Below are 22,930 nucleotides of genomic sequence, written 5' to 3'. Positions count from 1 at the left end.
CTGCAGTACACTCACAAGTTCTTTTGAGCAAAATATTGTGTAAATATCAAGTCCCTTTGTCTGTAAAATGTAACGGGAGCTAAGAAATGTCTTTCAAGCGGTCTTGACCCTAGGAGCTCTGCTTTCTCCTTTGTCAGTCCCAGTTCACGGACTAAATCATTTAGATCTGACTGAGTGAAAGTCTTATGTCGGTGGTGCTCTTGCCCTCCTCAAACGAAGTCTGAAATGACGCCCCTGACTCGTACGTTTACTCGAAAGTCCCCAGGTTTAAAATAAAATAATCTGATTTGGGATGAATTTAAGATGACTTGTTAAATGAGAGAAGTTTGCTTATAGTAGCTGAAAATACAGCCATATTTTTTATAACATGGTGTTAGAACTTTTTTTAAAAAACTTTTTGCCGGTGTTGAACTCTTGTGTAGAAATAAAAATTACATGATTTGGGATTAATCTTGCGTCAATGTTTGTGTCCTCAAATTATCATTTTAGATATTAACGTGAGACTGTTTACACAGAGTGACCCAAAACTAGGTATACAGTCCGTACTAATCGGCACATGACATTTTAGATTATTTATTTGTTGTTATCCTTATAGGTATTGATTAGGTTCTTCCTTATTTGTTCTTAATTTATTTTCATTTATACCTTAATCTCAGAACAAACCAAAGCAAATAAATTCATTATATTAATAAATTAAAATGTCATATTTGATCGATGCTGATCTGTATACCTACTTTTAGGCCACCCTGTATATACAAGGTGAGGCGAAATCTGGATATACCCCTATAAAAGTCGAATGGTGTGAGGAATCATAATATCGTTTGGTATGGGGTGTCTATAGGTGAGGGTGCAACTTATAGGAGCTATGGCGACAGCAGCGGCCATCTTGAAATCCGCCATCTTGGATTTGGGTTTCGCTTTTTAAAGAGGGTCATGTCGCATATCATTTTACACTGTCTTTTTCTGAGGAATGTACCTGTGCAATCCTTTTGCGATATATTTATTTCTGTAAGAGTTATGACTTGCTAAAGTTTAAAATTGCAAGAAGGTGATCGATTTTGTTTATCGTTGCAGGTGATCCACAATGGCATTTACACAGGAGGAACGGATTGAAATTGTGTTAGTGAGTGGTGGACAAAGTACCAGAGTGATTGCTGCTTACTTCAATGCCTGGAATCCTGAGATAAATGATATTTCACATGTGACATTTTCTAAGTTATTGGACACATTTCGTACAACAGGATCTGTGGCGGACAAGCCACGCAGTGGATGTCCAAGAACAGCCACCGACGAGGAGACTGGAACAGTAATTGTGGCATCGATTGTGAAAGTCCACATCGCAATACGCGCCGGTTATCAGCAATATCTGGTTTCAGTAAGCTTTCAATCCTGCGTGTTGCACACACACCAATGGCACTCGTACAAATTACAGTTACAACATCATCTCTCGGAGGGTGACCCTGATCGGCGGTTAGAGTTTGCAGAATGTGCTCTGAATGATTGCGACACTAATCCAAACTTCATACGACAGGTGTTGTTCAGTGACGAAGCTAACTTTTGTGTGTAAGGTGAGGTAAACAAATAGAATCACCGTTACTGATCAGATGCAAACCCCTCGTGGGTGGATCCTTGTAAAGGTGCTGGTGATGGAAAAGTAATGGTTTGGTGTGGGATTTGGGACACAAGAATCGTGGATCCGGTATTTATTGATGGAACGTTGAATGGGGAGAGATATCTTAACATGCTCCGTGTTTATATGTTCTCAACGTTGTTGAATCTGCAGGATAATTTCAACAGGACGGTGCACCTCCCCATTATGCTAATGAGGTCAGACAGTTTCTGGATGAACAGTTTTCAGGTTACTAGATAGATATGAGGGGGTCCTATGGAATGGCCACCACATTCCCCTGATCTCACACTTCTTGACTTTATCTGTGGGGTCATTTGCAATCAATTGTCTATGAGGTAAAAATCAACAATGTAGCCCATCTCTGAAGGCGTATCGAGGGGGAGTGTGCCTCTGTTGACGTTGACCCACAGACCCTGCGATGTCTGCAGCAGGACTAGAAAAAAAGACTCCGATTGTGTATCCAGCGCATTGGAGGTCACATTGAGCATATGCTGTAATACCGACTCTGACAAGTGTCCCAGATTTAATAGGTCATAACTCCTACACAAATGCAGATATCGCAAAACGAATTGCACAGATGTATTCTTCGGAAAAAGACAGTCTAAACTGATATGCGACATGACCTCCCTTCCCATTTGAAAAACGTAACCTAAACCGAGATGGCGGATTTCTAGCTGCGTAGCTCCTATAAGTTGCACAGTCACCTATAGACACCCCATACCAAACGACATTATGATTCCTCACACTGTTCACCATATACGAGGGCGAGTCAAAAATTATCTACACTTTTGTCATAACTTTTCGTACATTGCGCACTTTGTCTTCTGTCCTCGCATATTTTATTGTTATACTGTTGTGGTAATGCTGTGAAAGTATGATCTTAATTCCTCCATTTTTCTTCCTTCTGTTGCAGATATATTATGGCTGCTCCATTAGAAGTGTGCACCGAAGAGGAACAACGAGCAGTGATGCAATTCCTCTGGTCGGAGGGTATCAAAGGGTCAGACATTCATCGCAGACTATCATCGCAATATGGGAGAAGTGCACTATCACGTAAAACTGTGTTTTTGTGGCTCGAAAAGTTTAAAAGTGGTCGAACAAGTGTAACGCATGAAAAGGGAGCAGGACGGCCATGAACCTCCATTACAGATGACAACATTCAGCAAGCTCGAGAGATGGTTCTGGCGAATAGGCGAATCACTATCGATGAGGTAGCAGCTGCTTTGAACATCAGTCATGGCCAAAAAATTCAGGACTAAGCCATCCACAGGAAAGGTTATGTTAACTGTGTTATGGGACTCACAGGGGCCCATAATGGCAGAGTTCATGGAAAAGGGAAAGACAATCAATAGTGCGAGTTATAGTGAAATGTTGGAAAAGAACCTGAAGCCGGCAATTCGCAACAAACGCCGAGGTTTGTTGTCGAAGAAAGTTTTGTTGTTGCATGACAATGCACGGCCACACACGGCTCATCACACTATTGAAACCATCAACAAGCTGAAATTTGAGTTATTGAAACACCCTCCCTACAGCCCAGACCTAGCTCCGTCTGACTTTCACTTGTTTGAGCCACTCAAGGATGCTTTGCATGGTCGCCGATTTGCCTCAGATTTAGACGTGCAAAATATGGTGCAAAAGTGGCTTCACGACCAACCGAAAACCTTTTATTTGGAAGGAATACGTAAGCTCATTGACCGTTGGGCCAAGTGCATTGATAAGGAGGGAGATTAAGTAGAAAAATGATGTGCACAGTATAGCCCTAGCTTCATGTAAATAATCTGTAGAGTGAAAGTGTGCCCTCATATTATATATATATATATATATATATATATATATATATATATATATATATATATATATATATATATATATATGTGTGTGTGTGTGTGTGTGTGTGTGTGTGTGTGTCAAACATTTCTAAGGCTAATGCAGACAATAGTAAGGATTTCTTCAGGAATCGAATCCAAGAATAAACCTACATACAGTACGTGTTAATGAGGGTGCTAACCACTTGCAGAGCGTAAGAAATCAAGTATCAGTCAAGAATGAATAATTGAAGTCCATAAAACATTTCTTGATACACCACAGCTAAACTGACTAATGACTTATCATGAGAGTTTAATATGTTTCAATTGGCCTTATTTAAGTTCATGTTAATAATAACAGCAAAGCAAAAAAGAAATATCGAGAAGACAAATAACAACTTTAATGTTTTGTCGTGTTTCGCCATTTATAGTAAACAGCTCATGTTTTCAACTGAGACTTTTTTTCTAGGTAAAGTAAAAGTCTCACAGAATGAAGAAAAAAGGTTTTCATCTTCTTTTCTTCCGGGCATTAAAAATAGAAGAAGAAACAATTGTGGTTTTTAAATCATGACTGTGGTACATAATGCATTTTTTTTTAATGAAAGTGTGCAGAATGAATTAGTTTTAAGATTGACTTCATACAGAGAAGGAAAAGAATCTTCCTCATTGCCGAGATAGTGCTTTTTTTCCCATCCTCCTTCAATGAATTTCTAGATATTTCCTATTGTGTGTTACAGTGACTGAAATTCTAAGAAAGTAAATATTGTGTATACTGAACTACAGATTTGCTATCAGAAGAAGAGCATCAATTAGTGGTAATTCCGTATCAGCGCTCTGTACTTATCTAGTTTTAAAACTGATGGAGTGCTCTATAGGTTGTGCGCGTTTGTTCATCTTTGTGTAAAACTTACAAAACAGCAGCCTATATTGTACATTATTTTTAGAACCCACCGGAAACAAATAATGCTGGAAGCAGTGACGGAGGTATACTCATGTCCAAAATGATTGTCGCGTATCTATAACTGTTTTGTTGTAAGAATATAATTTAATAATGATTTTGCAGGGTACTTTTAACCCTTTCCGGATTTTGGCTTTTTGGGCTATTTTTTAGACTCAGTCAAGCAGCTACTGCATCGTCACTATTTATCCTAGGATCATGGTTCATACCTCATTCTCTTCAGAACAGAGCTGGCTTTCAAATGGTACCACTTGCATGCTCATACCATATACCAGGAGCGGGAAAAATGATGTCAAAGGGAAAACTTTTGGAGGGAAATTTTTTCTCGCATTTTGCCCCCCCCCTGGAACGGCCCTGGAACGGCCCTGTGTAGCAATCTAAAAATATCTGATAAATAGTACTTGGAATACTGAATGTGTGTGCCAAATTTTAAGTTTCTATCTTGAATACTAAGGGCGGGAGTAATTTTATCATGAATTCCCACAATGCCCCAAATTACCACAATACACTATGATCTCAGGGAAAAAATTTCCTGAGACATCCCTAATTAACCTAGGATCATGGTTTGCACATCATTCTCTTCAGAATAGAACTGCCTTTCAGACGGTATGACTCACGTGCCTCCATCATGTATCTAAGGCAGGAAAATGACAAAAAACGGGATTTTTTGGTAAAATATCCCTTTTTTTGACTTTATCCTCTCTGGACCCCCCTGTTTTAACGCAGAAATCTGAAAAAAAATCTGGTAAATACTACTCGGTGGGCTAAATGTTTGTGCACAATTTCAATCTTCTAGGTGCAAAAATAAACCCGCCAAAATAAAACAGAAAATGCCCCATATTACCCTATACACAGGTATATATTGAAAAAAATTCCCTGACACATCCCTAATTAACCTAGGATCATGGTTTGCACATCATTCTCTTCAGAATAGAACTGCCTTTCAGGCGGTATGACTCACGTGTCTCCATCATGTATCTAAAGCGGAAAAATGACGAAAAAACGGGATTTTTTGGGTAAACATATCCCTTTTTTCAACTTTTAGCCCTTCTGGACCCCCCCCCCTCTGTTTTAACGCAGAGATCTGAAAAAAATCTGATAAATACTACTAGGTAGGCTGAATGTTTATGCACAATCTCAATATTCTAGGTATAAACGTAAGCCCGCCAAAAAATATATATACCGACAATGTACCATATTACCCTATACAGAGGGATATTTTTTAAAAATTCCCTGAGACATCCCTAATTACTCTAGGGTCATGTTTCGCCCATCATTCTCTTCAGAATAAAATTGCCTTTCAGACGGTATGACTCAGGTGTCTCCATCATGTATATAGGGCGGGAAAATCTCGAGAAAAGGGATTTTGGGGGTAAAAATATCCCTTTTTTCAACCGTTTGCCCCTCTTGTTCCCCCCCTGTTTTAACTCACAAATCTGGAAAAAAAAATCTGGTAAATACTACTCGGTGGACTGAATGTTTGTGCAAAATTTCAATCTTCTACGTGCAAAAATAAGCCCGCCAAAAATATTTACCATAGGCTTAATAAATAAAAAAAATAAATTTTAGACTTATGACGTCATCACCTCCTATGTCTGGACGCAGGAAGATCTGAAACCATACGTAATGTCTTCTACAATGCCTCTGAACTTGAAAAACAAAAAAACAAAAAAAAAAAAAAAAAAAAACGGACGAAAAAGCTCAAATAGAAGAGAAATAACGCAATGTACCATGAAAAACGCGTATGGTACAAATTGTACCATAAAATCTCCAAAGGGTTAATACTGATGCTATGTGTATAATCGGGAAATGTATATTCAGTGGTGCCCACTTCCCCTTATGGCCATGACGCACCCCCCCAATTGTCTATCCATAGGTGTTCTTCCATGTAAATTTTTTTCGATTAATTTTTACACCTTCTCAAACATATTTATATAGATTTTAACCCCCCCCAAATATTTCAATGACGCAGTTTGCGTCATAGCCCCCCCTTGTGGGCACCCCTGGTATATTTGTGGTAAATTTCATAGGAAAAGAATTATAAATACGAAAATTAGAATGAGTAAAACAAAATGTTGCTAAAAGGACAAGAAAGTTTTATTTTCGTTTTATTGTTCTTATTTACTGCTCTTTTGACATGAAGTTTTCCACATACATGTCTTTGCCGGTTATACACACACTAACATTACCCGGCGAATTCGTTATGAAATTATATTTATAGACATGCGACAATAATTTTGGACATGAGTGTACGTTCTGCTTCATTCATCCATGATGACCGGCATTGATTAAACAGTAGGGCCTACTAGCGTCAATTACCCGCTTCGCTCGGTTAAAGTTAGAAAAATTTATGTTTCGTTAGTCAGTCAGTTTTTACTATTACTGAAACGTTCTCTCATATAGAGGTCAATCTATGCAAAGTGATCGAGAAAAAGAAAAATTGCCACTCGACCTTTTCAAAAAAAAAAAAAAAATCTATTTTTTTTCATGAATGTTTATCCTATATCAGGGTACTTCAAAACCACAATTAATTATTTTTTTTTACAACATCCCATGGCGACACAACAGCTGGCGCCATTTTGCGTTTTTTTTTTAATTTTAGGCGTTTACATTGTTTTGAATATCTCAGCATGTATTTGTCCTAACAAATTGAAAATTGCTGGACGTCTCCAACTCGTGCAGAGCTAAAACTTTGATCTCTTAACATTTTTGCCTAAAACCACTTGAAGGGGATGAAATCTGGGCCTATAGTAGCAACATTTTTGGACATTGAAAACATGTTTTGGAAGAGGAAACAACTGATGTAAAGGTCTGAATTTGTGTGTGCATGCAGTTTGGGGTCATAAGTTAATATACAAAAATTTGCAGACCTGTAGCTGCTCCCAGAGACCTGGGAAAAAAATCGTAAATTTGGGGAATTATGCCAATTTAGCATATTTCACTGTCCAATATCTCCAATGGGCCTGGATGGAAAAATCTAAAATTTTGGGAATACTTGGTCTTTTAGTATACCATAACACACAACAAAGCGCGTTTTCTGTTTTTGAGCAGATGGGGCCAAAGTATTAAGCAATGACGTCATACTTTAGGAGGTGTTTTGTTCATAAAATCATTTTTGGACATTGAAAACACGTTTGGGAAGAGGAAACAACTTACGTAGAAGTCTGAATTTGTGGGTGCATGTAATACGTGGTCATAAGTTAATACACAAAAATTTACTGGCCTGTAGCTGCTCCCAAAGGCCTAAAAAAAAAAAAAAAAAAAAATCGTAAAGTTGGGGAGTTATGCCACTAAGAGATCAAAGTTTTAGCTCTGCACGAGTTGGAGACGTCCAGCAATTTTCAATTTGTTAGGACAAATACATGCTGAGATATTCAAAACAACGTAAACGCCTAAAATCGAAAAAAAAAAAAAAAACGCAAAATGGCACCAGCCGTTGTGTCGCCATGGGATGTTGTAAAATAATTAATTGTGGTTTCGAAGTACCCTAATATAGGATAAACATTCATGAAAAAAAAAAAATGATTCTTTGGAGATGGTCGAGCGGTACATGCTTGATTACTTAGAATAGATTGACCCATAGGTAATTTTTATATACCTCCCTACCCCATCTCGCAAGTTGCAGGTCTGAATTTGGATTTAAACGGCATCGGAAGTGTTATTATTCATCTCAGCGACTACGAAAACTATGGATTCGGCACTAATATAGGTCATTTTTTTTATCATTTTATACATCTTCCCCTCTCCCTCTGCTAAGTTGCACCGCCAAACTGAAATAAAACCATCCTATGCCCGAACCTCACTTATTGTTGAAAATTTGATCGAGATCTATCAGGTGGTTCAATAGTTATGAAGTTACAAACATAGCCACTTTCATTTTAATTTATATAGATACAGTAGAGCGTCGATTATCCGAAGTAATTGGGGGACATGGGTGTTCGGAAAACTGGTTTGTTCGGATAATCGAACTGTACATGTTTATTTGCCATGCGCGGAGCGGCACGCCTCAACTCTAAGCTGGCGCAGCTGTTGCTGTGAACAGCTTTGATACTGCCGCTACTTCTACAGCCAGTGCCAAACCGACAGAAGTGTACTGATTGTTGAAACACAGCGACTGGCGGCTTGGCCGGTCAGCAGCGCCTTATGAAGGCCCCATTAGAAGCAATGTTCCGCCAGCGGTGGCTCAGTGCGGCGACTACTGTGGGAAACGGTTTGGGAGTGAGGGGAATGATGGACGGTAGGGTGGGAGAGTAACAGGTGCGAGCAAGTATAGTTCGGTTAAGCGGTCGTTCGGTTGACCGACGTTCGGATAATCGACGCTCTACTGTATAGGCAAATATATGTCAGAAAATCATATCTCAACCTAGACAGGGAGGAGGAGGAGGGGAAGGCATGCAAATGCGTTCGTGTGCGATTGAGTGTTTGACAGTTCTCTCGGTATGCAAATGTGTTTAATCTTCTTCAAATTTTCTTGAAACATAACCTACTAGTCTAGCTTTCCTGTTAATGTTTACGGTTCAGAGGAAAATGAAATGTATTTCTCATTTCCTTTCTCTGAACATAGCCTATTTTCATCTTCACAATTCATAGGTGACAAATATATATAGCGGCAGTGGTTCCCAATTAACAATGCCCTATGGATGGGCCAGGACAAAATAAGAACTACACTAGATGATCATTTTCAATGTTTTTCCTCCTTCCTCCCAAGTGACGGTTCGCTGAATGTGCATGTCATACATTTTTTAAATTTTTCTTCAAATTTGAGTATTCTGCTTCTTGTGTCTAGGCTAATTAGGCCTGAGTTTAAAGCATTTGAAAGTAATTATATCAAATCTGCATTTTTCTAATAAAAAAAAAATCACCTTCGTACCAACAGCCTTACCTTGCAGATGGAACAGCTAGACTCTTTCTGTTACACAAAGAGTTAAAAGAAGGAGCAAATCTCACACTCTTTTTCATTTTTATTTGCAAGTCGGATGAATGATACTCGGCCTGCGGGCCGGCATTTGACCATCACTGCGTAAATATATAGTCGAGATTAGGCATTACAACAAAGACTATGCAGTTATTAGCAACGAGAAAATTAACAAACCCATTGTAGTTAAGGTAATTACCAGCATATGCAAATGTTGTAGCCCAAATACTTCGACGAATTTGTGTTAGTGAGCGTTTTTATTTGATTGTAAGTCACCCATTTACACAGATACAAACACCGACTTTCATTAAAAAGTGAGTTCTTATTATATTCGTAGGATGAATCTCATTACGATTAATATGCTAATCAACCTATTATGCATGACAAACGAATAAGTAGCGGTAACTATTTTTCTTGTGCAGCTGCATGCGAAGCGACTATTAACACCTCGTTCTACATTTAAAAAGTAGACTGCATAGCGAAAGTAATATGAACCAAGCTCTACCCATTCACACTAAGCATTTCCCGATTTTAGATTCCTATTACAGTGTCGAGTGCATATATATCCTGTATAAAGTATTTTTGTGTCAATTTTAAGAACTTCCATAGATGATAGATAAAGTTCAAAAGCAGTTATTTGAGGAAAGGAACCGAAATCTTTTAAGAGTTGGAGGAACTAGAGCATCCTTGGCAACATTACCGATTCTTCATTTGTTCAACTACTTAAGTAGGATGCCAAGTTACAGAAGCAGTTAATTTAGTAGGATTTACAGGATTTTTTTTTCATGTTTATGAGATTCCAAATACTTCACCTTGAAGAATATTTTCAGATAATTTTCTTTTTTAACGACTGAATGTTTTTAATTCATCAAAACAATGGCATCATACATTGGTGCCTCGAGTCATGAACATCTCTAGTCACAAACAAATTAGCCCACAAATACAATTTCAGAATCAATTTTGACTGGACTTGTGAGCAATATCTCGGAACACGAACATACACACGTGGGCTTGATGCCATGTTTCCGGCTCGGTAACACCAACAACAAGTGAAAAAAAAAAAAAAAATAGACAAATAGAAGAAGTACCTACATAGTTGCTCCACGTTACTATGGAATGGCGTTCTCCTTCCAAGGCATAGTGTTCCTCCTCCTCTTCTACCACCTACCTATGCTAGAACTATCAACCACAAAGGTTTGTCACAAGAAAATCCATAAACTAGTCAAAAACGATATTTCTGGGACGGGTGAATTAATTAATTGCATTTACATTAATTTCAATGATAAAAATTATTACAGTTACCGAACGGAGTGTATGAACGTGTTAAGTTCGTAACCCGAGGCATCACTGTACCAGAAAAGAGCATTAAATTTCGGTGAACAATGAGTCATAATGAATTAAAATTTAATTAAATACTGTGTAGGCTATATTATGTATAAAGAACAAAGTAAAAGTAGCTACATTTTTACATCCCTTTTTGGAACAAAATGTCCCCTCCGCGCCTAGAAGCTGAATGTGAACACTGTCTAAATATAGTAATTAACTAAATATGATACTCATCGATCCTCGACTGCTCTCATTCGTTACACACCGGGGACTCAGATTCCATCATCCTACGATTCTAAAATGTCGGAAAATATAAGCACTCTGTTTTTTCCTAAAACCACACACACACACACACACACAGACGCAAATCATTATTCTAACGAACTTAATTGTCAAATTCTTATAGAAATAAAAGACAAATAGCCTTACGTCACTCCATGGCTGGTCCTCTCTTTCGTAGAGGTTGACTCGAAGCTGGGTCCCCGCAAGACTCACTCCAGTCATTTCATTTTGAAGAGTTCCTATTGGGAAGGCTCCAGGTATTACGTGGTGTAGAAGTAGCTGTAATGAAAAAAATAAATATTTAAAAAACACGATCGCTATACATTTAGTTGTCTTTAATAAGTAGTAACAGCTTCCAATATTTTTTTCTACAAAATTGTATGTTGATTCCGAACAAAGTTAGCATTCGAACTTTCAAATTTAGTAAAATTTTACTTGCATTATGAAGTGAAATTTCGACCATGAATGACGGTTTTCCATATACACCATTATAAATTTGGCAATGCTTTTGCATTCTTCACCGTGATTTGTTTGCAATCCGGGATTTTTTTTTTCGAAATTGTCTCCAAACCTAAATGATTGCACCCAATTTTCGAATTAATTTCAAAATTCATTTCCCGCCAAAAACCCGTTATAGAGTCCTTTATTTGATGTTCATAAATAACCAACATCATACGCAGATATTTTTCTGGGAAAAGTATAATACAGGTATAAGCAGTATGCAGATTATCTCTCGAGGAATGGATTAATTACGGTCGTTTTTATGCAAGGTCAATACTCACATGCTTTCCATCACCGACTGAAATTAATATAATCTAGACATGAGAACATTATTGATTCACTTAAATAAAGTACAAAACAGTTAAATAAAACCTACAAGTTTGTAGCGACAATTACTGGACCTTTCGCCCCGGATGTTTCCTGTATTCCATGAAAATGAATGTTCGAATATTCACTAACTATAGACTTCCTTGTGCAGTATATTTTCAAGTGTAACTACAGGACTGGATTAACCCATCTCGAGACCCGGGGCTAGAAAAAAATATGTGGCCCCTGCTGACTTCAACTAATACAATTTTGTGAAAGTTCAGTACGAAAGTTAAGGAAATATGTTTTGTTATTTTTGGTCATATTTTATTTTATGATGATTATATCTTCATGGTACTTTATAGATAGCCAATTGAGATTTTGATCAGAGTGGAAGCCACTGTCCATCTGAAGGTCAGGGGCTATATCCCCCGTAAGCCCTCCCTTAATCCAGCCCTGGTAACTAATCCCACTACTGTAAAAATAAGCCTGCTTTCAAACTTTGATACAAGATTAATGTTTACCAATTACAAATTTAACGAAAATATCAAGGTTTTGAAACACATTGATTCATAGAACTAGTAATACCATTCAATTGCTAATGCCTCCCATGGGCCATCAGTAAGTTAGTTTAATCTTGCAGTTACTAGTAGTAATGATACCAGTCACAAAACGACTTCTTGTTGCGGCAAGTACCTATTTTGGAATTACATCCCTACATGGAGTGTATATGCAGTCAATGATGCAGTCATAAGGGAAAGGGTGTAATTATATACCTCTAAAGTCGGAAACACACTTAATTGTTTGCATACTTCCACAAAACATACAAACACCAAATTTTGCATACTTGTTCGTCATGGGATGTGAGTAATGGGAAAATTCCGATATCACGAAAAAGGCGACATTTTCCATGTAAATGAAGTGTCGAAATTTTTCGTCGTTTCGAAATGCTGGTTTTTAGAGTAGTTCCGCACACCATAGAAACGTCATATTTTGTCAGGCAGTGAAGCTAGGAACATAGTTTATGATAGAAAAAAGAGCATTAAAATTCGTTTTCGTTTCGCGGCGCAAATCGAAAAAATGTGAAATTTGTAATGGCTGTATCTAGGATGTTGAAATTTCGAGGTGATGTTTATTCTGATGCGTAGTTTGCGAATCCGCCCTTAAACTTGAAAAAAATAGTAATGTTCGGTGTCAGAAAGTGCTAGAATGTTATAAGGGGGCGTCTAATTCTACACAACTTGTAGATATCGTGGAATCACGAAATTGCGTTCAAGTGTGTAGAGTACAGCTCATGTGAGGAGAAAAATCCGACATGTTGGAAAAGTCGTCATCTTCGATTCAAAATGGCGTCTCAAAAATTTGTAACCATAAAAATTGTAAGTTGTGCTCTTGGTAGGTAAGCCAGGTTTCGCTATGTTATTAAGGACGTAGTTCAGTTTAAGTAAAGAAACAAATCATTGGAGAAGTCGCCATCTTGAATTCAAAATTGCCATATTTTTGAATTGCCTTCATTTGGCCTCTTATGTGGTATATTGAGTAGAATAGAACAAACACAATTCAAGGTAGTAAGTTAGCTCCGCGGTAAAGTGTCTGCTTTCTGAGTAGCAGGTCTGGGTTCGAATCCCCGCAGACCATGTTTTATCTTGCATTTTTTTCTTATCACGTTGCTTCATTTTACCAAATAGTTTCTGTTGGCATTGCGTGAACAAAATATTTTCGTTATTACAGACAGACGGAAAGGATATATTTATACGCTAACTGTTGAGATGCTCTCGAAACTAGGCAGTAAGTTCGTGTAAAGTTTCGAGACGATACTGAAGTATTTAAAATCAAACATATGTAGCTTTTTAAATGGAGCATCACCAGTGTCTCTATCGGAAGCAATGTTCGGGGGGGGAGTATTACCCCGGGGGCACTGCTGATAACATTCTATTTGTTATTGTATTATAAACGTATTATTTTGATCTCGCCAGGGGCACTCTGAGGAGGCAGTGTCCCCCAAAAAGAGTCTGAAAGAATCATTGGGCATCATTTTCACGATATAGTGTCCATACAAGACAACAATACATTTTGTCTCGCGACAACAGTGTCTGCTTCAAACCGGAAACGATTGCAAAATATCTCTCTCTCCTTTTATGTTCCTCGTTAAGATACATGCGTATACCAAATTTGAAGTGAATACCACAAATGGAAAGTATAAAATATTAATTTTAAGGAAATACACACACACACAGGGACGTCGCAGGGGGTGGGTCCTGGGGGTCCGGACCACCACCGAAATTCCAACTTTTGAGTAAATTTAGCCTAATTTTTGGGACAAGTTTAGGAATTTCAATATAAAATACACTGATATTGAGTTTGGCCCTTCCCAAAATAAATTCCTGCGTACGCAACTGCGCACACACGCTCATACACGCACACACACACACACAAATGGGCACCTTTGAAAATTGTCTCGTCGGCAGCGTACATAATTTTAATATATAAGATACGTGGAAAAGTGCCCCTTTCGATTTAATAGTTTTAGTTGCGGGTCCGGTTGGAATGAAATGCCGTATATAATAAAGTCAAGCTTATTTTCAATCACCTATGCTATAAAAACAAACTTTCAAAGAAAGAAAAAGTGAGAGAAAAACTTGTTGGGGATCGAACCCAGATCTTTTGCTCAGTAGGCTCACGTCATTCCCCTACACTACTCAATTCCTTAGCTTTTGGATTTCCTACTTACTGCTCACATCGTACTGGTACATAGCGGGCCCGCGTCCGTGGAATTACACCTCTAAAATCGGAATAGTAATCGTGTTATATATGTGTTTTTTAGGATGATTAAGGAATTGATCTCTTGTTATTTGATTGTAATAAGAAATTTGAAAGACACGATTCTAGTACAATGTTTTACTACAGTGTAGAAAGTGGTGTTGTTTAAGTTGCTATAAACAATTTTTTTAAAAGCCTCCAATAATATTCATATTTTAAATTACCTAGTAAATAAACGTCTTCATTGAAAATATAAGAGTAAAGATACAGGAAGACTGTATGTAATTGTCCAGTATAAATAATCATTTCAACAAGTCCTGCTGCCCAATAATTACTTTTGTACCAAAGGACAGCATTGTAATACAGTGTACTACGTTACTGTGCAAAAACTGGTGTTCAATCAAATGTTATGAACTAATGTTTTTAAGCCTTAACAAAATTCATATTTGTAAATTACGAACAAATTTAGTCTTCATAAAAATACAAGACGAGAGATAGAGGTAGACTGCAAGAAATTGTCCAGTAAATATGAAATATTTCAAAAAGTCTTGCTGCAGGTAATATGTACTACTATGCCGAAGTGTTCTTTTATAAGGGACTTTTCTATATTACAGTGCAAAATAGTGTTTTCTCAAATGATACCAACAAATGTTTAAAAAGCCTCCAACAATAATCATATTTGTAAATCACCTACAAATTGTTGTCTTCATTGAAAATACATGAATAAATATACAGGGAGACTGCAAGAATTTGTGCAGTATATATGAAACTTTTCAAGAAATCTTGCTGAGGTAATATGTACAACTATGCCCAAGGTTTCCATTATAATCCACTGTACTACATTATAGTACAAAAGTAGTGTTCACTCAAATGCTATGAAAAAAATTTAAACAATCTCCAACAATATTCATATTTGTAAATTATCTAGTAAATTGTAGTCTTCATTGTAAATACAAGAATAAATGTGCAGGAAGACTGAAATATTTTCCCACCCTTATATCACAGATATGAATTACTTTTCCTGCAGATAATATGTACACTTGTGTCCAAAATTGTTGTCGCATGTCTTTAGAAATTACATAAATAGAAATAACTCTCTTTCTTGTGATAGAAAATGTCATATTTCTTCTTGGAAATAAGCAGAAAAACAAAACACATATTTCCAAAAAATATTTCAATAAAAAATTAAGAAATAAGCAAGTTATAATTAAAAAAAGAAATCTTCGAAACTTTCATCGAAAAATTCTAAGTTCCATTTTCGTAAACATGGCAAACGCGCAGCGAAATTTACAAAGAGGGAGGGAATTTTATGCTTTCTTAGAAATACAACGTACTATACATGTGGCACAGCTCTAACAACCATTGCTATTAAGCATTTTACATTTAAACAAAGTACTAAATAGAAATAAGCTACAAAATGTGCGAAGCGATCAGGCATTTTGTGTTAGTGGTTTCGTTACATGCGTCTGCCAAGATGCAGTCCTTACCGTGTCTTCGTAGAGTAGTCGGTTAAAGCTTCTTCTTTACATACTTTATTTTTCCACGATCATCACTTCGAATCCCATACCCTATAGTAACTTTTTTTTTTTAAAGAAAAGCTTGATTCTGTGAATTCCTTAAGGAACAATGTTTTGTTTTAATAATGCTCCTTAGTGTAGCCAAACCCAAACTATCACATAACTCAGTGTAATATGCTTATTCCGTCGAAAATACGAACACTTGATTTAGGGACCATTCAAAAATTTTGTGCCCTTGATTCAGAAATTAATTCTTGGCCAAGATCGCAATCTTTTGATTCATTTTTTGGATCATTTCTAAAATTGTTTTATTTTTACGTTTCGACGATATAGTCAAGGTTGATTTCATTTACGCAATATACTAGTTGAAATGCCGGTTCTTGTCACGGGAAGATTAGATGTATGGAACCTATTTGAAAGGTATATTTGAGGACTCTTCCCCTATTAGGATGCCTCTATGAATTAAAGTGAGATGATAAAAACTCAGGTAGACGCAAGTCACAAATTCATTTTTAACGATGTAACCATTTTCACATTTTAGCTATTTTATGAACAGACTATGGGAAACTAGAATAATATGGAAATTGATATCCCCATACCTATAAATCGAAATGTTCGAAAGCGCTGTAACTCATACTAGCTTAGATTTAATAAGGAACTTATATACTGAGTTTCATCTGTTAAACTTCAGTGATTTCCAAGATATATTTTTGGCATACATTTTAAACATCTCTAATCTTTTAGAAAACATATTTTAATGAAGGTAACATGATAATAGCTACGCATAATTAGCACTGTCTTCCACCTAAATGTTTTATTCATTTATTTATTTATTTTACTTTAATAAGGACGGACACATATACTAAGGAGGGCAACATGATTCAAAGTATACATAAAAATAAAGTATCTTACGAGATCTTTAAGTTAAGAATATGAAAGTCATCGTATATATTCCTAATTTAAAATATATAGGCACTCATTCTAGTATTTTGAACAATTCCATTTTCACGTAGGGAAGGAGCAATTTCTACCATGACTTTTTTCGCATTCGAATACAATACAGTCTCATCATGATAGGAAAATTTCTTTAGTGTTTAAATTGAAGTTATGAACAGTTAACTCGACATTGCTTTTGTCATGTCAATTTCATTAAAATGCTCTAGGGGGATAGTCGGTTTAAAAATTATGCAATATATATATATGTATATATATATATATATATATATATATATATATATATATATATATAGTATGTCTAGGGATGTAAAATACCTGGGTATTTATTTCAGCGGGTAAATACCCAGGGTAAATACCCGGGTATTTACCCAAAATGGGTATTTCAGTGGGTATTTTATGTTTCAATTACCAATAAATGAATTTTATCGTTGTCAATGAAAAATATAATGGTCATTTGTATCACCTACAACAGAAGCACTAAACAACCACTAAATTAATCTTTTTTCTAGCAATTAAAGAATGAATTTGATATTTATTAAGTAACACAGTATGGATTTCCTAGCTACTTTTTATTATTTTTCTTTCTGCTTACACTGGATTTCCTTCTATTATCCTTGGCAGAAAATAATTGTCCATCTACCCCGTAAATTCTTACCTTAGTGTGCCCCTGAGGCGTCCAATCAGTTGCACAGTATAGAATTCGATAGTGGACCAAACCAACATGAAAATATAAAATTTATGACAGAACATGACGATGACCAAAGAAAGTGAAGTCAGTTGTCACCAAACTAACCATACACTATTATTAAGTATTCAGTCTGTCAGCAGCTCCTGGTATTAATGACACGAAATTTAAGTTCTTCCTTAGGTTCGCGTTTGATGAAATTGCTTTCTCCATTTTTCTCGATCTCTTGATTTCTGAAGGTAATGACAATTCCTCACTCACAGCGAGCGTCTGAAGCCCAGTGTTATTGACAAGCAAACTTTGGAGGCAGTATAAATGGCTTCCTCATCTTGTTTTTCCAAGCAACTTTAACGAAATTGTAATCCTTTTTTTCCTGTGATATTTGTGTAAATAGTGCTTGAAAGTGATGTCTATGTTTGTATTAACATCAGTTACGCTTCCCAGTAATGTCTTTACCGATGGACATCCGAGGATGTCAGAACAAAGCAAATGGAGATGAGCAAGACAACCCAAAGATACTATATTACAATACTTCGGTTTTACTAATATAAAAGCTGCTTTCATGTTATACGCGTTGTCTCCTATGATTACTAAAATTTTTTCAGGGTTTTATTCTGTAAACATTTTGTAAACATTCATGATCTCTTCAGACAAGTAGATCTCTTCAGACAAGTAAATTGCATCTTTTGACAACGCGAAATCAACAAAAACAGGTTCAGACTTTGAAATGACGACATAAATGATAGATTCGTTTCTCAAGTTACTCCAACCGTTACACTATAAATGTAGATTTGGAGAATTCCTCTAACTTCATTTAATTTAAACTTCCCCTTGCATTTCACTGTATTGAGTATCCAGGTAACTTGTAACCAGGCGATACCTTGATGGGGAGCATACGAAGGACGAATTTTCTTTAAAAAATTTAACCCACAAAGAGTGACCAAGAAGTGACAGGGGACACCCACCAATGTGGTCGCGTTGGCAAGGCTTTCGTTCAACACTTCCTGTAATATACTTCCTGTAAGACTTCGTTACCCTTCTATAAGCCGGTATTTGTTTTAAGAAACGTCAATATTGAGATTCTATCAAAAATCCTAATTAGTAACGTTGATCCTAAGAAGTCATAAAAAGTTAAGGAAAGCCTGTACATTTGATGGAAATTGATGTAATGTTTTTTACTTCAGCATATTTTCATATAATAAGTGCGACTACATCAAATATATCGAACTCATTTTCTCCTTTCATGACAAAACTACTCTAAAATGTCCTTTTAAGTTCGAAACTAGTAGACATAAGGCACACTTTTTTCATGATTAACTTGAAGTCCATAATATTCGACTCGGAAAGATTTTGATAATTTTGGTTGTCTTTATACATGATCCAGCTTTCGTTTATCTTTTATTTATGTGTAGGATGTCTGAGTTGTTTTCTGTGAAACATTTCTGAGAGTTTTAAAATTTCAAAATTTCACGTTTCAGGAAAAACTGTTGGATTGAAGGACTCTCAAAACATCTGTTCTCAAATGAAAATACACAATAACTTGATAGGGTTCTTGAAAATTGATGGCATTTTGCAGACTTTACATTTCAAAGTGGGGCTGTCTCCCAAACATTCAACACAGGGGGTTTATGTACGATTTCTATGTTTGGACAACCTAAGGCTTGAAGTCATACTACGATTTGTTATTTTTTTAAGTCTTGGTTTAAAACTAATCCAAGTTTAAAAGCCGTTCATACCTTGGTGAAGAAAGGGCATAGACGGATAAGTAAACCTATAGTAAAATAGCCCCAGATCAATTGAGACGACAAGTGGGTGGTACTGTAGGTACCCCGAGGAGATATTAATCCCTCAAGTTTCAACTCTGATTCTGATTCTGCATCTAATTTGTTCGTGAGCGATGACGCAAAATGTGGTGTGAATTATTTCTCAAGATTGGCTTGATCAACGTTGATCAAACTTTGATGTACGTATAGGTATACACGAGGGCTTCGTCTGAAAAATGTAACAACCCACCCCCACCATTTCCCCCTTTCAAAACATTCGACTTAATATTTTGATCTCTTTACCTATGAAGTTCTTCGAGAAAAATTATTTTAAAAAATAGGTTTTAGATATCGCTTTAACCTAGAATAAGATATAATGTTCAAAATTGTACCGCTGGTGCGCCATGGTTAAAATTGCCTGCAAACCCGCACCGCATCTGAACGGGGACAATTGGTTATTATTTTGTATATTTATAGTGAATGAATGAGACCACGCTTGAGAGACCCCAAAATACAGAAAAACGTCACCGGTACGATTAACAATTCTTAAAACATCATAATAATTGAACTTTCGTAAAATACCCATTTTTTGGGTAGGTAAATTCAAAAGGGGTAAATACCCGGGTAAATACCCATTTTTTATTTACCTACCCACTGGGTATTTACCCGACCCACATCTCTAAGTATGTCACGAACCCCAAATGATCGGGATATGGAATCTGGTATATAAACTCCTTGTTAAAACTCGATGGACACAAGAGCCAAAGTTTCCGAAAATTTCGCTTTTAGGAGGAAACGCAATTATTCCTCTATGTTTTCTCAATAAACAGTATAAAATTGCATCGATATTTTCTGTTTCACCACGAAAAACGACTCAACCATTTGAAATGAATTTGTGCACATAGTAAGCACTTGAGTCAAGCTTAGTTTTCATCAGTTCACTTCAATTCAAATATGCATTCTGAGAGGAGGAAGAAGGTCCAAACAACCTTCAAAATATTTTTCAAATAAAACTACTTTTCCCGTACAATGAACGGACATCTTTGCTATTAAAGAAATAAATGTAGAAATTTTACGTTTTTCTCTGAAACAATCAGATGCAGGTTAAAACGCAAGCACGAAATGCACCCTTGATAAATAGATTACAGCCTACTATTTCCTAGCGATGGCCAAAATTTTTCGCGATCCGGAATCCAGAAAATTTATTTTCCGGAATCGGTATGTTTACTTTCCGGATTTCGGAAAAATTTCGATGTCTGAACAATTCCGGAATTTAGAAATATTCCGGACTTCGGAAAAAATACGAAATTTTTCCGACATGGGAATTTTACTGAAATCCGGAATTTTTCCAAATTCCGATTTTTTTCCAAAATCGGAATTTTCCGAAATCTAGAATGTTTCCGATTTTACTTTCCGGATTCCGGGAAGTAAAAATTCTGGAATTGGCCATCGCTATTTCCTATTTCAGTTGTACTTATTTTACCGGTAAATTGTATACATACATTAAATAGGATTTATTGTTACGAAGAAAATTAAAAATGAATCAAATAGGGTCTATATGTGATTTAAAGTGGTTCATGTATATATAATTTAAAGGAACGTTGCGTTCACTTGCGGCTAAGGAGTATCCTTGTGAAAGGAATGGGGGCACTTTGGATTCGATTCAGGCCGGGTAGCCAGCCCAAAAATGTAAAGGGGGTCTGGCTGAAGTTAGGGGAGGCCCGATCCAACCATATTATAGTTCATCACCATATTATAGTTCATTTGCAAGCCTACCGTGAAACTTTAAGGGGGCAGCTAAAATTTAGGGGGGGGGCGGCTCCCCAAACGGGCCTGATTCGATTATCGGTGAATGTGCATTTGTTCAAATTAAACGCTAGTCTGTAAGTCTACGTCTTATATAACCTCGGTGCTGTAAGAAGTATTCTAGATGTCATTGAATGAAACTGAGGGATATACATACAGTGGCTCAATAAAGAAGTCGGACATATACATATTCACAAATTCAAGAGAGAATAGACATTCGAAGAGTATGCTTTAAAGAACAAAAAATATATTTTAAGTACTCTATATTATTTACTTATGGAAAATAGAAACATTAACAACAAAACTCAATTTTATGACTACAAAAAATACAAAAAATGAAAATACAGCTAAAATCCATGTCAAAAAAGAACTCGGACAGATAGTACCACTCTCTTTGTTTTTGAGCTGAATAGGGGAATTTCCAAGAGTTTGTCCACTTGACAGTTTTAGATGTCCAAAAGAAGCGAGTTGAAGCCGTACTATTTTTACGCGGATGAAACTGTGTGTTTAAAAGTTAAAATGGGAAGTCAACGTAGGCAAACATCTTTAGCAATAAGATAACTTTTTCAAAAACATTATAAAGAGGGAAAATTAGTTCGTGATACTGTGGAAATAGTAGATAGGTCACTCTCCACAGTTTATGATATTATTAAACGTTTTAAATCAAGAAAATCAGTAGAAAATACACCAAAAAGTGGTAGATCTAGAGTGTTTTTAAAGTCAGACGAGAGATGAATTGTACTATAGGTTAATAAAAACTCCAAAATAAGTGTCCTAAACTGTCCAAAGAAGTATCAGAACATCTTAATAAAAGTTTGCATCCCAAAACGATCAGATTTGTTTTAAGAAAAGCAAGTTACATGGAAGAGTAGTCCGTAAAATACCGTTCGTGAGCAAGTGCTATAGGCAAAAGAGACTTAGTTTTGCAAAAGCTTATAAAAATAAAGATGTTTCGTTTAGGAGCACTCTGTTATTCGCGGACGAAAGTAAATTTAATTTGTTCCGCTCAGATGATCAGTGCTACATCTGGCGAAAACCTAATGGAGAACTCAGAACGAATAATCTACGATCCACTGTGAAACATTGAGGTGGCTCGGTAATGGTTTGGGGCTGTATGTCCTCTGCTGGTCTAGGTAAACTTTGTTTAATCGATGGTATTATGGACCAAATACAGTATTTAAACATTCTGAAGCAAAATTTGGTACAAAGTGCTGAAACATTGGGAATAATAGAGAACTTCCAGTTCTACCAGGATAACGATCCCAAGCACAAAGCACTCAATGTGCGTTTGTGGCTCCTGTATAATTGTCCGTATGTGCTGGAAACACCTCCGCAATCTCCTTATATTAATGTTATTGAGCACTTATGGGCTTATTTGGAAAACCAGTTAAAATATCATACTATTAGAACAAAGGAAGACTTGGAATCAGCACTTCAGACTAAATGGGCGAAAGGTGATCCTTCCTTCTGCAAAAAAACTTGTAAAATTCATGCCAGAAAAATTGAAAGCGATCGTGAAAAATAAAGGATTGACTACAAAATATTAAAAATATCTAATAACATTCTAAAATTTTACCACAAATTAAGTGTCCGAGTTCTTTTTTGACATGGATTTACGCCATGTTTTCACTTTTTGTATTTTTTATAGTCATGAAATTGAGTTTTGTCATTGATGTTTCTATTTTTCTTAAGTAGATAATGTAGTGTAATTAAAATATA

At 36.3% G+C, this 22,930-nt stretch overlaps 1 protein-coding gene across 1 annotated transcript in view; it reads right to left on the bottom strand.

Annotated features, from left to right (window-relative positions):
• LOC145672887 (uncharacterized) overlaps positions 1-22,930 on the bottom strand; it is a 255,129-nt gene that overhangs the window by 30,702 nt on the left and 201,497 nt on the right. The window contains exon 4 of the mRNA XM_081742087.1: positions 11,064-11,195. Within this exon, the coding sequence (XP_081598213.1) occupies positions 11,064-11,195 (132 nt within the window). The remainder of the gene's footprint in view (positions 1-11,063; positions 11,196-22,930) is intronic.

The sequence above is a fragment of the Thermobia domestica genome, chromosome 2 (assembly GCF_964235325.1).
Source record: "Thermobia domestica chromosome 2, izTheDome1.hap1.1, whole genome shotgun sequence".
NCBI lineage: Eukaryota > Metazoa > Arthropoda > Insecta > Zygentoma > Lepismatidae > Thermobia > Thermobia domestica.
The sequence above is the reverse complement of the archived record's forward strand: the minus strand, read 5'-3'. Positions and strand labels throughout refer to the sequence as shown.